Raw genomic sequence first — 16,386 nt, forward strand, 5'->3', positions numbered from 1 at the left:
GTTGCAGCCTCCCAAAGTTTCCAAATAAAACTATCAGCCCCAGTCAGCACAATATTTGTTAGGTATTAAATATTTCAGGCTATTCCTGTACTTTCCTCTGAAAATAAAACACTGTACTTTTTCTTCCCCACTCCAGATCAGTTATGGCTTTGTATCTGGGGTTGTTGGTGAGAACACCAAAGTCCCTTTTGTCTACCGTACGGTCCCCAATGAAGAAGTTCAGTACATGGCGATTGTAAAGTTCCTCCAGCATTTTGGATGGACGTGGATCGGCCTCTTTGCTCCAGACAGTGAGAATGGAGAAAGGTTCTTGAGTGCCATGACATCTCTGATGGCCAGCAATGGAATTTGTGTTGCCTTTTCAGTAACGATACCAGAAAGGAATGAACTTAAGATACTGACACAAAGTGAATTAATTGGCCTATGGAGACAGACCAAAGTATTCCTTTACTATGTAAACGTTCATACAGCACTGCGTGTCATCATGCAGCTACAAGAAGAACAAGAGAAACGAATTGGGCCAAAAGTATGGCTCACAACAGCTTTTCGAGACCTTGACATAAATTTGTTTTTTGGTCCCAAGTCCTTGAAGTATATCCATGGTTCATTCTCCTTTGTAATGAAGACCAAAATAAGGAGCAAACGTAAATCAGAGTCCTATCTTTTGCAGCAAAAAGCATTTAGTTGTTCATACTCAAAGCACGTCCTCGCTGTGAGAGGTTGGACAAGATGCAGAGATGTGGAGCATCCGGAGGTGCCATCTGAAGAGGAGCTGCAGACTGTTCTGTCTCAAGACAGCCACAGAACATACTTCAGTCTCCAAATCATGGCACATGCTTTAAATGTTGCCTGTTCATCCAGATCAAAGCAGATGTTGATGGCGGGTGGAGGAGACCAGCTGGCATGTCAAAGGCTACAGCCATGGCAGGTATTTCCTTTCTCTTTCTAGAAATCAAAGTTCTTTCTACCAACTCTACAATAATCATTCTCATTGATTTAGACACGAATGCATGAGTTAGGAAAAGGTTTTTGTTTTATTTATTTAGATTTAGATTCTTTTTTTAGGCTCCTGCTGGAATATGTGTGTGTGTGCGTGTGTGTGTTTCATAAAATATCAAGGTGGTCTACTGCAATAAAAAAACATAAGACCATATAATAAAACCATAAGAAGAAAATAACAAGTTAAAAGCAGACGTCCCTCCACCTGGAGGGTGTCTGTTTAGTCTTGCCAGTAGGAGACGTTGTGGCACAACAGGAGTTTTGAGTTCCAAGGAAGCAGGGATGAGGCATCTAAAATGCTTTCTAAGTTCGGGTGTTTAGTCCTCCATAAATTCCAACGAGGCCAGGTATGCCAGGACTTTGGAGTTCAAAGGGAGAAGGGATGAGATGTCCAAAATGCTTTGAAATGCTGGTGTTTTCCCTGTCATTCCAGCTTCACCCTTTCTTAAGAGAAACCCGGTTGTTGAACACTTCCATGGGCGGACTGTATTTGGGTGAGGATGGGGAGCTGCCAATCATGTTTGATATTGAGAATTGGGTGGTGCTTCCCAATGAATCTTGTGTTAGAGTGAAAATTGGGAGTATAGAGAGAGAGGCATCCACTGACTTCAAGCTCACCATTAACCCAGAAGCTATTGTGTGGCCCAAGTTGTTCAACCAGGTAAGAGCCCCTTTATCCCACATGATACACATTAAGATCTAGTAATCTGTTGAATATTTCCAAGAGGAATTCAAGTATAATCTTTGGGAAGTTTGGCTGATGCTTTCATTATAATTAATTAAGTAAATTATTAAATGTGTATAATGCTCTTCATGTGCAGATACACTCACACACATGTATGTGTGTGTGTGTGTGTGTTTGTATGTATGTAATTTTTTCATTTGCTGTGGGAGCCTTTTTGTGGAACCTGATTGAGCTGCACAATATGGTCCATGGTAAATCCAGCAACAGAAAAATTCCTGGGGTGCCCGCCTTCCCTGGATGCCCTAAGCACGTACTTATTTTGCTTAATGGCTAATCCAGCCCGGCCCTGCGAGATCTCATGAGAACATCACAGAGCCCACGCAAGAGCATCCTGGAGCCCAGTGAGCAAAACAGAGAGCTTGGGAGTGAGGCCTGCTTGGCATGCCAGCTCCGGAAGGTCAGGATGGTTGTGCAGGAGCCGTTTCCAAGGGGCTCATTTGAGTACAGTGGAATTTTGGTTCTGGAACTTAATCCATTCCAGAAGTCCACTCAACTCCCCAAACTGTTCGAAAACCAAGGTACAGCTTCCGATTGGCTGCGGGAGCTTCCTGCACTCAACTGAAAGCCGCCTCAGATGTTTGGCCTCCGAAAAATGTTCACAAACCGGAACACTTGCTTCCAGGTTTGCAGCGTTTGGGAGCTGATTTGTTTGGGAGCCAAGCCATTCAGGAACCAAGGTACAACTGTATATACATTTTTGAATATACTACTCCTTGCCCGAAATGTAACCCCTGCATAAGATGTGATCATACTCTATGTTTAAATACTGCTCTTCATCAGAGTGTTTTATTGCTGCTGTTCTGGGATGGGCTTTTTCTTTTCCTTTCTTTTGTTTCTGCATCTTTTGCCCTGTGCCTAGAGAACGTGTTGGGTTCTTTCCAAACTCTATGAATCAACTCCATAGACACAAATTCTCCTGGCACACAAATACTTCCCCTGAATGTACCTTCTTTTTTTATTAATATTATACTGTGCATCATTCCAGTTGTTCAAAGACCTATGTACTAATACCTTTTTCAGTACGTTTCCGAGCACAATTCAAAGTGTTGGTGCTGACCTTTAAAGCCCTAAGCGGCCTCAGCCTTTTATATCTGAAGGAGCGTCTCCACCCCCATCGTTCAGCACGCATACTGAGGTCCAGCTCCAAGGGCCTTCTGGTGGTTCCCTCCCTGCAAGAAGTGAGGTTACAGGGAACCAGGCAGAGGGCCTTCTCGGTAGTGGTGACTGCCCCGTGGAACGCCCTCCCATCAGATGTCAAAGAAATAAACAACTACCTGACTTTTAGAAGACATCTGAACGCAGCTCTGTTTAGGGAAGTTATTGATGATTGATGTTTTAATGTATTTCTAATCTTTTGTTGGAAGCCGCCCAGCGCGGCTGGGGAAACCCAGCCAGATGGGTGGGGTATAAATAAATTATTATTGTTATTGTTATTATTTAAAAAGCAAACACAGTAGGGAGGCTTCCGTTCTACATCAAGCATAGGAGCCAACTCCTAGGAACTTTGGGGGCTTTGTCCCCCACAATAAAATATTTGAGGGGGCTGGGACCCCATAAAATTGATGGGCATTGATTATGTGTTGTGCGGCTTACCTGGGCCCCCACAATATTTTTTTCAAATTGGCACCCCTGACATCAAGGGTGCTTTCTTTTTTTAATATTTTTTATTAAATTTCCATTTACCAAGCCAATCATATCATATCATATTAATTATTCCAAATTATATTAATACATATCACAAAGTCCAAATATTAAACCAAATTGCAAAATTTTTGTGGGGGGTACCCATGCTTCGAGTTCGGTAGGAGTCCAATCATCTTTATATTTCTGCTGCTTTGATGTTCACAGTCCCATCTTCTCATCTCCTTGTCGTTATCCTTTTTCTCCGAATTTTCTCCACCAGCGAGTTGAAAGAATCAGCCTTGTTATATTTCTGTGTGAACTTTGTAATGCTTTCCTGTAATTCATCTCACATAAATCCAAGAGTGCAAGAGTCTTATTCGGGCGGCAGTCACCATTTTTGTCAATTCCGATGAAATACAGTCTCGGCATCTGCTCCTTAATTTTCCCAGACCTGCACCATAAATCAGTCTTTCCAGGAGGGTTATTGCCCTTTCAAATTTACGATCCAAACCTGATAGCAGAACAATGGCTCACCCTCCCTAAGACTGAAAATCTTGCATCAAGGTCTGCCTCTTAATGGCGGATCACTTTGTAACTACGCCACAAGAAAGCCTCCCTTCTTTCCAGATCTTTCACAGAGTAAATCCTTTTATTAGCATTTTTGTTTCCACACAGTCTATTTTTCAATCTCACTTGCAATCAATCATTGCGACGGTTCTTCTAAGGGGGGGGGGTGTTGTTAGGTAAATCATACTGGGGGGAAAAGAAAGTCCCCCCCTTTCCGTTCCGTTCAACATACCGGCATGGCTGTGCTTCTTTGAGGTAGTCCTTTGTTCATTCTGTCCCATCGCTCTGTCTTCGTGGTAAATTTATTTAGCAGATAATACACTCCTGACCTCGCTCAAAACATGTGCATTTACTTCTCCAATTTTTTTTAATTTTTTTTTTATCTTAAGCAACGCAGCTAGTTTCGCTCCTGAAAGTAGCGTCCGGGAGCTCCAGAACTCTCACAAGGGCTTTCCGCTCAGTGCCCCCACCCCCTCCTTCTTTCAATCTCGGGGGTGATTTATGGACAACCGCGGGCGAGACAGCATCTTCCCACCACCTGGGAAGATGAGGGAGACTGATATACTCCCCATAATCAGCCTCTAATTATCTGGTGCGAGCCGGATAGATAATATTGTCGGACATCTTCCAAGGCGCCCCTAGCGCCCCCCCCTGCTGAGTGACATCAAGGGTGCTTTCTTGTGGGACTGGAGACCCTGCTGGGTCCTTTCCAGACTCTCTGAGTGAGTTCCATATGCACAAATATTGCTGACACTTCCTCTTTAATGTGCCATCTTTTCTTTATGGCTAGACTGTGCCTCACGCCAGGTGTACCAAAAGGTGTCGCCCAGGATATGCCAAGGTGGTTCAAGAAGACAAGCCGGTTTGCTGCTACACTTGTGTTCCGTGTGGGGAAGGGACCATATCTACACAGGAAGGTGGGTGACACCACAGGAGATGGAATTTGTTGGGAGAATATGAATAGGGCAACATATAAGTCAGAAATTTTCTGTGAATATTCTGAAGACATATTTGGATGCAGATCCTTTCTTGATTTCTTCATTTTTAACCCCCTTCCAGGAAGTAATTTGAAAGAAATGACTTGCAGGAAGCAATCTCTGGGATGCCAGTTGGGTTCAGCCTGCCCTGCCCATATGGCACAGCTGTGGATATTTTATACCAAGCCTTCTAGGATCAGAGAACCAGAACCACCCTCACAAAAGGAAATTAAAGATGTCTTCAAAATAAACGAGAAATATTGAAAATAGCAAATATTTATTTAAAAGAGAGAAAGCATGATGCACAATAATCAAATAATTAGGTTAACATTCCATTCCATAGCATTGTAGAACAATAAAAAATTATATGATTTCAGCAGGAATTTATTGGATATCCCAGACAAGGAGTTTGAGAACAGCTGTAGCAGCTTGGAAGAGAGGAGTTCAAGGATTTTAAAAATAAATAAATCATAAGTTCTGTGTCCTTGTTTCTCAGTTTGATCCTTTTACATGGTTTGCATGTTTTGTGGTTTTTTATTCATAGTGACTTGCTGTTTTTTATTGATTATAGATTAGTAATTCTTTGTTGTACATGATAAGTGTAAGCTGTTTAGCATTTGCTGATATTAAATTTTACTGTTTACTATTCCTGAGTTTTATGATTGAATATTATTGAATATCGCTTTATTTAATATGCTGTTTATTTTAAAGTTACGCTTTTATTATGACTTTTTGTTTGTGTATTACGCCTGTGATCTTTGCTGTCTATTTTGTTGTTTTTTCAGCTTGTAACCCTCCTTCTGCATAGCAATATAGAAAGGCAGTATACAAATTAAAAGTGAAATGGAATATGGAAATGAAGTAGTGTTACTGCCCGAAAACTATCGCATAAGGAAATGCACCAAAAAGCTTCCCTTTCTTACAATACATTCTCATTTTCTGATATCTCCCATATGAGTGCATTTCTCGACATGTAATAGAATATGTCTGTAAGCAAAGCCAAAGCCATTCTTTTTCTCCTCCTCAGATGCAGAGCGTTGCACCAAATGTCCAGAAGAACAATATCCAAACAAGGACCGAGATCACTGCATTCCGAGGATTATCACCTTCCTATCATATACACAATATTTGGGGATTCTCCTGACGTCTTTGGCTCTCTTCCTGTCCTTAACCACAGGCTTTGTTGTAGGGATCTTCATTAAATACAAGGAAACTCCCATAGTCAAAGCCAACAACAGGGACCTCTCCTACCTCCTCCTTGTCTCCCTCCTGCTGTCCTTCTTGTCCTCCTTCCTCTTCATTGGCCGTCCCAGGAAAGTCACCTGCCTCCTTCGACAAACGGCCTTCAGCACCATCTTCTCAGTTGCTGTCTCTTCTGTGTTGGCTAAAACCATCATGGTGGTGCTGGCCTTCCTGGCCACAAAGCCAGGGAACAGGGTGAGGAGATGGTTAGGGAAAAGTCTGGCCAACTCCATTGTCCTTTTCTGCTCCAGTGTCCAAATGGTCATTTGCATCATTTGGCTGTGTATCTCTCCCCCATTCCCAGACTCCGACAGGCATTCCCAGGCTGGAGAGATCACCCTGCAATGCAACGAAGGGTCTGTTGCCATGTTTTATGCTGCCCTCGGTTACATGGGCTTCCTGGCTGCCATCTGCTTCACGGTGGCTTTTCTGGCCAGGAAGCTGCCTGGGGCCTTCAATGAAGCCAAGCTGATCACCTTCAGCATGCTGGTCTTCTGCAGCGTTTGGGTCTCCTTTGTGCCCACCTACCTGAGCACAAAGGGGAAATACATGGTAGCCGTGCAGATCTTCTCTATCTTGGCTTCTAGTGCTGGGCTTCTGGGCTGCATCTTCATTCCCAAGTGCTACATTCTTGTGCTGAGGCCTGATCTGAACACAAAGGAACACCTGGCCACAAAAACTAATGTTGTTGCCTGATTCTTTACATGTTTATAACTGTTTTCCTCCTGAGTTGCCTTGGGAATGAATGTATCTCCTTAGATAAAGTTTGTTCTTAATTTTTCATTCATCTTGAATGATGAAAGGGAATCATTGGATCACATGCCTGGAGAGTGTCTGGACATACAACCTTTAGGCATAACCCTACCTGTAGAGTCTCCTGGAGTGCAGCCTCACTCTTCATACATCACTATCCTTCTCCAGTTTATATTTTGACATGACCCACCTTACTTTCTTCCCGAGTTCATAACCTAAGCCTAAATAATAACTTAGTGTAACTTGAAATTCTGCTTCTAGTATTAAAATCAGCAACTGAAAAAACGGAATCTCACTTGAGTGTATTAATGCTTGAACGAACCCTTGGAGCTGGACCTCAGTATCTGGTCTGGACGATGGGTGTGGAGAAGCTCCTTTAGATATACAGGGCCAATGTCATTTAGGGTTTTCGAGGTCGGAATCAAGAAATGAATGTGACACCACGAGGCCAAACGAATGTGATACCACGAGGGGCACCACGATAGCTGGAGCCAGAGTCAATGATGGACAAGAACCACCACTTGTAAGTAAGAAGGCAGAAGAGTGGTGGTGGCATGAAGGCAGGTTGAGATTGGTGGGGTAGTCCCCATTCACCCCCATGGAGCAGACCTCTCACTTATTTGCCCTGAGCTGCTGAAGAAAGGCAGGATCCACCCTTTTTGTCTCCCTCTCTTATATAGCACCAGCACTCATAGACTTCCAATGAATCGGAAGGTTGGGAGATTGAGAGCAAACAAAAGATTGAATCATGCAGTACATAGTTACTTCCCCCAAATGCCAGTCGCTGGTGACCAATGCCTGGCAAGGCCCATTGCTTTCATGCCCTGCTTGTGAGCTTCTCAGCAATGTCTGATTGGCCACTGTGTTGCAGGACTAGATGGGAGTTTGGACTAACCCAGCAGGGCTGTTCTTAGCAAAGTTCAAGCCAAACTCATCCCCGAAATGCAAGTGACTCATGTTGCAGTTTGAAGCCACATCTGTGATTTGGTGTAAACATATTTCCCCAGCTCTGTCTCTGCCCCTTGAACCATGTAGAGATTCCAAGAACTTTCTCCCCTTTTTAATTATAAAAATGATAGTGATTTATTCTTCCCAAAGCTCAAGAGACATCCATGGCAATTGCCCAAACATCAGAAGCCAAGGAAGCCTGAGGTTATACGTATGACACTGTGCTGGAGGGTGTTGACTTCTTCTGATTACCTGGCTGTGGGGGAGAAAGGAGAAGTCAAAATGGAGGTGTAGGAGGCCAAGCCAGAATGACCTCCCTGCTGCGGCTTCTGCTGCTACCTCTGCTTCTAATGCACTATCAAGTCTTGACGCGCAGCGTAAATTAATAATGCCGAGTTTTAAAGAATAAAAGCTTTACTAAGTTAAAATAAACTTCTTCATAGACAACATGGTTCCAAACAGTTTGACACTCAGATTACATACTGACTCTGCTCACAACCGAAGCAGACAGACTCTGATTTTTTACAGAGAGCACAAAAGAGAAACTGGCTACTTTGTCACATGTCAGACTGAGCTAAAAGTTAGCAGTTAGGCCTGAATAACTTTAGCAGGCCCAAATGACTGTGCAGTCCCAGCACTTCCCAGCCTGCTTTGCTGCTTCTGCTCTCATGTGTCTTTGTCACATGACAAGTCTGTGGGAAGCTGAAGGCAAAGTGCTCCTTAAATTTGATTAGGGAAGAAAATGGAGTGCAGAGTTACTCGCGGCCTGGAGACTTCCTCATTAGCGGAATCATATCTCCAAGAAGCTTTGCTGAGCAATTTCCATATAACTTTTCCCAGCCCCCAGTAACCAAGCTTAAAGAGTAAATCATTAAATACATCATGAATATCATGCTTCTCCACCACCGCTTCAATGGTTCCATTTCACAGGGAAATAGTTCTTATTTAGGGATAGGGAGACAGTGGCCCTTCAGGCGCTGCTGGACTCCGGCTCCCATCATCCTGACCACTGTTTGTGGAGGCCAAGGCTGAGGGGAGTTTCTAATGTCTTTTCCTTTTGCTCCTTTTGCTCCTTTTGGTCTTCAAATAAAAACATCTTGGAGATCCCGGGCCACAGGGAGGCTAGGCTGGCCTCAACCAGAGCCAGGAATTTTTCGGCTGTGGCCCCGATCTGGTGGAACGCTCTGTCCCAAGAGACTAGGGCCCTGCGGGACTTGACATCTTTCCGCAGGGCCTGCAAGACAGAGCTGTTCCGCCTGGCCTTTGTCCAAGGCACAGTCAGATCCCCTCCTCTGGTAATCCTCACAGAACTCTAGCCCAATGCTTGCCATTAATTTGATTTGAATTAATTTTAAAATGAATTGATTTTAGAATGCTGTGCTACTTTTATTGTTGTTAGCCGCTCTGAGCCCGGCTTCGGCTGGGGAGGGCGGGATATAAGTAAAAATTTTTTATTATTATTGTCCATTAAACTTTAATTAGTTTAATGTTAAGTAAACGTCCAGTGCGCTTCCAACGCCATAAGTCTTATCTCAGCAGAGAATTTCGTGCAGCGGTTGAAGAAGGCAGGAGAGTCAGTACCTTTCAATGAAGAATCCTGGAGCAAGCACTTTGGAACTCAGAAAGAAAACTTTATTTACAAAAGAAAAACCCTGGCGATAAAGCACACATGCTTTTATCTCCAGCATAAAGAAAACTTTACTCTGAACTTAACTCATACTAGCAAACACGCCCATGGCCACAAACTGAGTCTGCGAGTCAGGTCAGGGGGGGGGGGGAGAGAGAGAAAACACACGGGTGAACTGACTATTTATACAAACTAACTCACATTCCTGGATGCTTAATGACTTCCAGCTGCTCAGTGATTAGAGCGACTTGTTACCTCTTAACCCTTTAGTACCAACAATTATTATTATTATTATTATTACTATTATTATTATTATTATCCATGTCTTTTAAAATTATAAGCTTGAGGTCATAGGCAGTCTTAGGAATCATATTTGTAAGCTACAGTGGGAGTTTGGCCAAAGAGCAAGATCAAGACGCTTTAAATAAACTGAGGCCTTTGTACAGTTGTAGAATTGTGGAGTTGAATGTCCCCACCCCTCTGAATCTTGAGTAGAACCACAGGTTGTTGTTGGAATTAAAAAGTAATCTGGATCCCAGATAGTATTTCCTGAAGGATGCAGTAAACTCTGCAAATATTATTATTATTATCATTATTTATTGAATTTATATACCACCCTATACCGGGAGGTCTCAGGGTAGTTCATGTTGGGTGTAGTGAAGGGTTAACCTTCTGTGTCATGAGACTGAGGGGATGGGCTTACAAGGGAAGTAAGCCAGGACATGACGAAAGCAGCTTGGAATGCTGTGTACTGAGTGAAAAGCGAAAGCAGGTTGTTGTGTCGCTGCAAGCAGAGGGAGAAGATGCAGCTTGAATCAGATGGAAGTTGGAGTTTGTAAATACACTACTTTTGTGCCAATAAAGGGATATTAGGACAGAAGAAACGTTTGGGACTCATTTACTGCTCTTTCGACACACGCCGCTGTGTAACTCTGCTAATTGCTTTACGATCTACAGAGGTTCCCAGGGGAAGCGTGGCTGGGCGCCGAACAATAAAGCAATAAATCTACTGAAGAGTTCACAGAACAAAATCAAAGTATAACTATGAAACCACAAAATACATAATCAAAAAACAATGCCCCAATAACCCCTCCCCCCCCCCTGCATAGCCAAGCAGTTTCCTCTCACTGCTATTCCAGCTAACCATGTGTATGGCGAGAAAAAGGTCCAAAAGCATCGTTGTCAAAGTTCCCTTAGTTCACTTGTAATGCGGAAGAGATAGATAATTGACAGTAGACCTCTTAAAGCTTCTGATTCCCGATTCTTCACTAATAGCAATTGTGGAGTTGCCCATTGTTGCTTGAAATCATTCCTGTACCAGGCTTTTCTCTCTTGAGTTAGACTGCATATTACTCATAGCTGAATTTCCTAAGCCTCTTAAGACATTGTCAACTGAATTGCTAAAGTGCAAAATGAACTTAGCTAAATTAGAAGAAAAGGGATATTAAACTAGCTAAATGAAGGACATAGATAAAAGGTCATATGGAAATCTGCAACAGTGTTACACATAGTTTGTGGAAGAGAAATATTTTTGGCACATGAGCTTTGATGAGGATCAAAAGTACAAGACCAGGAGAAAACTTAGTACATGGAAGGACATGACTGAAACTTGATATTAGGTAGTCAGAAATGAGCTAAGCCAGACACCTCAGTTTGATTAATTATTATTATTAATAATAATAATTAAATTTCTGTAGCGCCCATTGGCCTTAGATGTCAGGGTGCTTCACAACATAAAAAGACAATGTAAAAAAGACAAAATACATAATAAAAAAGAACACAAACTAACCAATAATGCCTCCACCAGAAGACATTTAAAAGGGCATTAGATGTTAATTAGCCAAAGGCCTGTTTAAAAAGGAACATTTCGCTTGGCACCTAAAGGTGTACAATGAAGGTACCAGCCAAACCTCCCCGGAAAGCATTCCACAAATTGTGTCCTTGAGAAATCCCCTGGAATCTTTGTGAATCCTCTAAGCCCCTCCACTCAGTTATGAGGTAGTGAGGGCCATCCCCTTTTAATCCCTTGAAAATGACATGGAACTGAAGAAGGAGGTTGGAAAGAATGAAGCTCTTCCCCACTTCCTCTTACAGCTTCGAAATATAAAATATCCAGTTGTTTTTAGGGGCCTAGAAAGGTTGGTAGACCCTGGTTAAGGAACGAAGACTGTAAAAATGGGACTTAATAGAGATGCATAAAATCACAGAGGAAGAGAAAAAGGATAGGTTTTCCCTGAAAAATTATTACTCAAAGAGACATCCACGGAAGAATCCACTTGGAGAATTTAGATAGAAAATAGGAAGCAGTTTTTTGTATACTGTATCCCAATGGAGAAATTCACTGACACAAGAAATAGTGAGGAAGTATGCATGCACGGGACACGGGTGGAGCTGTGGGTTATACCACAGAGCCTAGGACCTGCCGATCAGAAAGTTGGCGGTTCAAATCCCTGTGACGGGGTGAACTCCCATTGCTCGGTCCCTGCTCCTGCCAACCTAGCAGTTCGAAAGGACGTCAAAGTGCAAGTAGATAAATAGGTAAACGGCGTTTCTGTGCACTGCTCTGGTTCACCAGAAGCGGCTTAGTCATCCTGGCCACATGACCCGGAAGCTGTACGCCCGCTCCCTCGGCCAATAAAGCGAGATGAGCACACATTCATGTACACAAAAGCTCAAACCAATAACAAACTTAGTTGGTCTCTAAGGTGCTACTGGAAGGATTTTTTTTTTTATTTTGTTTCAGCTGCTAACTGAGACACTTTTAAAAGACACATGACTTCCAGGATCAGAGGCTGCATATCTCTGAATGTCAGTTGCTGGGATCAACTATTGCCATCAGCTTTGGTGGATCCCAGAAATGTCTGATTGGCCACTGGGGGCAACAGGATACTGGATTGGATTAAGCTTTGAACTGAAGCAGCAGCAGGACTCTTCTAATGCTCTTGTCAGCAGCAAAGTTCAGGCCAAACTCTCACTCACCACGTGACCCATGTCAAACTTTGGAGCAGCAACTTTGTTTCCTCCCAAACATGTTTATCTCCAACTCTGCACCTGCCCCTCAAGCCACACAGAGACTTCAGGTTGTTGCAAAGATGAACTTCATTCCCCTTATAATTATCAACATCATAGTGATTTATTCTGCCTTGTTCCTGAGGGAAAAGTTGATGCACAGAAGATCACCTGTGTCAGAGACAGACTGAGTCATGATTGAGGGTAAGAGGGGTGGGATACATCTGTGTGAGGTTTAATGGCTCTGAAGGTATAGCTGAGCACTACCCATATTGGATAAATAAGAGTTTTTTGGGGTTTTCTGATGTAGCTGGCTATGTGGGAGAGAGGAACACTCACAAGAGAGGTGTAGCAGTCAGTCAGAATGAGATCCCAGATGCTGATGCTGCTCATTTTGCTTGAATCCTGCAGAAACCTGAAGGCAAAATGCCCCTTGAATCCGATCCGGGAAGGAATCAAACCACATAATTATTTCCAGACTGGCGACTTCCTCATTGGCGGGATAATATCTCCAAATATGTTTGGTCTGCAGCTTCCATACATCTTTTCGCAGCCCCCATTGACCAGGTTTGAGATGGAGTAAGTAATTATATGCAGAAGGACGTCACGTTTTTCTACTGCACCCCAATGGCTCCTGTTTATTAGGGAAATAATTTCCATTTTAGGGGTGAGGACTCTGTGGTCTTTTAGATGTTGCAGGACTACAGCTCCCATCACCCCTGATCACTGGGCATGCTGGCAGGGGCTGAAGGGAACTTGAATTTCGCAGCAGCTAGTGGGTTGCATGTTCCCAGACGTGCTCTATTTTTACCTTCTGTGCTGCTGTGTTGCTTGCTGAAGAACACAAGTGTATAAATGAGCCTGATCAGGCATCAAAATAATTCACTGAATGATCACACCTGCATTCATGAGATGAGTGGGACACTGATGCAGAATGAGACACGCAATTGCAAGCTTAGCCAAGTTCAGTGCTTCTGGGAATTAATTTGGCTCCAGGGATTTTTTCTCTGCTTCACTCCCCCCCCCCCCCCAGCAGCAATCCACATTCCTAAGATTTCCCCCTCACTACTGCGCCAGACACCTGAATTCACTTGCACATGAGAGACAGAAGGAAATCCATCCTTCTGATGGTTTGTTTCACAGAAAGACTGGTTGAAACTGACCTTTCTTAAATAACAGCCCAATCCTAATCATGCCTATTGAAAAAAAGCCATACTAATCAAATAGAGCTTCTAAACAGACTTAGCTCTCCATTGCAGTTGGCTCTTTATGCAACTCCTTTGAAGCAGCCAATACGAGCCTTAGCAGCCTCGTCCCCATATTTCTCACACATTCGGAAACGAGAATGTTTTCTTCATTTTCCTTCTTTGAAGATGTGTGCTTCTCCTCTTGAGAAATTCTTATATTTTAATTCTTAGGTGGCAAATGGATTTTCATCTTGTGAGAAGGATATGTCTCTTCTCACCCTTCAAACAAACATACAGACTAGAGTCCCCCTATTGCAACAATGAAAATCCAGACACAAAAGTTATTTTGAGTTATTTTAAAGGAAATTCCAGTGATTACCACCTGGACACTGTTTCCAACTGCCGTCTTCCTTCTATGTCCGTATGGCAGCCCTAATGCAGACCATTAATTGGGAATCAAATACAATTTATTTTCATTAAGTGGTGAATGGTTTTAATTGATTGATTTCTTACAGTGTGTTGGATAGGTTCTACTGGCATATCTTGTCCTTCTTGTTCACCATCCAAGAGATCAACCAGAATCCCAGGCTCTTACCCAACATCACCCTGGGCTACAGCCTCTATGAGAACTATGACAATGCAAGGATCACTTCCGACGCCATGCTAGACCTGCTTGCAGGTGGGGAAAGCAATATTCCAAACTATCGCTGTGGAAAATGGAATAATATCTTGGCTGTGCTTGCAGGTGGGGAAAGCAATATTCCAAACTATCGCTTTGGAAAATGGAATAATATCTTGGCTGTTCTTGAAGGAGCCAATTCCATCATCTCCAAAGTGATTTCAACCACGTCAGGCATGTACAAAATCCCACAGGTATGAAGGGTGGGGCATGGAGGGACACAAAACAGGTTCGGCAGCAAAATAAATTCACTGTATCGTCAGCAGAGTAAAATAGAGGCATCAAAGAGGGAGAAAATCCTGAGCTATGTTAAGCTAGATAGCTCAGTTGGTTAGAGTGTGGTGCTGCCAACGTCAAGGTTGCAGGCTTGATCCCCGTATGGGACAGCTGCATTGCAGGGGGGAAGATAACATGAACCCCAGAAGTTTATTCCCTGTTTAGGTAAGCTTTAAATGTTTAATAGGTTATTGTATTTTAGTGCTCTGTTGTAAGCCGCCCAGAGTGGCTGGGCAATCCTCGCCAGATGAGCCGGGTATAAATAATAAATTATTATTATTATTATTAACACGGAGACTTTGCTAGGGTTACAGCCTCCCAAAGTTTCAAAATAAAACTATCAGCCCCAGTCAGCACAACATTTGTTAGGTATTAAGTATTTCAGGCTAAATCTGTTCTTTGGAAATGAAACATTGTACTTTTCCTCCCCACTCCAGATTAGTTATGGCTTTGTATCTGAGGTTGTTGATGAGAACACCAAAGTCCCTTTTGTCTACCGTACGGTCCCCAATGAAGAAGTTCAGTACATGGCGATTGTAAAGTTCCTCCAGCATTTTGGATGGACGTGGATCGGCCTCTTTGCTCCAGACAATGAGAATGGAGAAAGGTTCTTGGGTGTCTTTACATCTCTGATGGCCAGCAATGGAATTGGTGTTGCCTTTTCAGTAACAATATCAGAAAAGAATGAACCTGAGATGTTCACACAAAGTGAATTAATTGCCCTACGGACACCGACCAATGTATTCCTTTACTATGTTAGCAATTATAGGGTATTGCTTTTAATCACTATACTACAACAAGAACACGAGAAACAAATTGGGCCAAAAGTATGGCTCACAACAGCTTTTCAAGACATTGACATCAATTTGTTTTTTGGTCCCAAGATCTTGAAGTATATCCATGGTTCATTCTCCTTTGTAATGAAGACCAAAATAAGGAGCAAACGTGACTGCTGTAAATCAGAGTCCCATCTTCTTTATCTTTCTCGGCAAAAAGCATTTAGTTGTTCATACTCAAAGCACGTCCTCACTGTGAGAGGTTGGACAAGATGCAGAGATGTGGAGGATCCGGAGGTGCCGTCTGAAGAGGAGCTGCAGACTGTTCTGTCTCAAGACAGCCACAGAACATACTTCAGTGTCCAAATCATGGCACATGCTTTAAATGTTGCCTGTTCATCCAGATCAAAGCAGATGTTGATTGCAGGTGGAGGAGACCAGTTGGCATGTCAAAGGCTACAGCCATGGCAGGTATTTCCTTTCCCTTTCTAGAAATCAAAGTTCTTTCTACCAACTCTACAATAATCATTCCCATTGATTTAGACATGAATGCAACAGTGAGGAAAAGGTTTTTGTTTTATTTATTTAGATTTAGATTCTTTTTTTAGGCTCCTGCTGAAAAATATATATAATATGTATTTCATAAAATATCAAGGTGGTCTACTGCAATAAAAATCATAAGACCATATAATAAAACCAAAAGAAGCCAAAACAAGTTAAAAGCAGACGTCCCTCCACCTGGAGGGTGTCTGTTTAGTCTTGCCAGTAGGATACGTTGTGGCACAACAGGAGTTTTGAGTTCCAAGGAAGCAGGGATGAGGCATCTAAAATGCTTTCTAAGTTCGGGTGTTTAGTCCTCCATAAATTCCAACGAGGCCAGGTATGCCAGGACTTTGGAGCTCAAAGGGACAAGGGATGAGATGTCCAAAATGCTTTGAAATGCTTTGAAATGCTGGTGTTTTCCCTGTCATTCCAGCT

General features: G+C 42.8%; 1 protein-coding gene across 1 annotated transcript; it reads left to right on the plus strand.

Moving 5' to 3' along the window:
• The first annotated feature begins 1,467 nt into the window (after window positions 1-1,467).
• Window positions 1,468-6,980, plus strand: LOC114591115 (vomeronasal type-2 receptor 26-like). The gene is made up of 3 exons (XM_077923357.1): window positions 1,468-1,660; window positions 4,725-4,851; window positions 5,939-6,980. Exons 1-3 carry the CDS (start codon window positions 1,475-1,477, stop codon window positions 6,847-6,849), a joined length of 1,224 nt encoding a protein of 407 aa, XP_077779483.1. The 5' UTR covers window positions 1,468-1,474; the 3' UTR covers window positions 6,850-6,980.
• The last annotated feature ends 9,406 nt before the right edge of the window (window positions 6,981-16,386 follow it).

Source organism: Podarcis muralis, chromosome 2, assembly GCF_964188315.1.
Source record: "Podarcis muralis chromosome 2, rPodMur119.hap1.1, whole genome shotgun sequence".
Lineage (NCBI taxonomy): Eukaryota > Metazoa > Chordata > Lepidosauria > Squamata > Lacertidae > Podarcis > Podarcis muralis.

Coding starts and splice junctions, on each gene's coding strand:
- LOC114591115 (XM_077923357.1), top strand. CDS start 1,475: ATGGGCGGACTGTATTTGGGTGAGGATGGGGAGCTGCCAATCATGTTT. Junction 1,661..4,724: donor GGCCCAAGTTGTTCAACCAG/GTAAGAGCCCCT, acceptor CTTTATGGCTAG/ACTGTGCCTCACGCCAGGTG. Junction 4,852..5,938: donor GACCATATCTACACAGGAAG/GTGGGTGACACC, acceptor TCTCCTCCTCAG/ATGCAGAGCGTTGCACCAAA.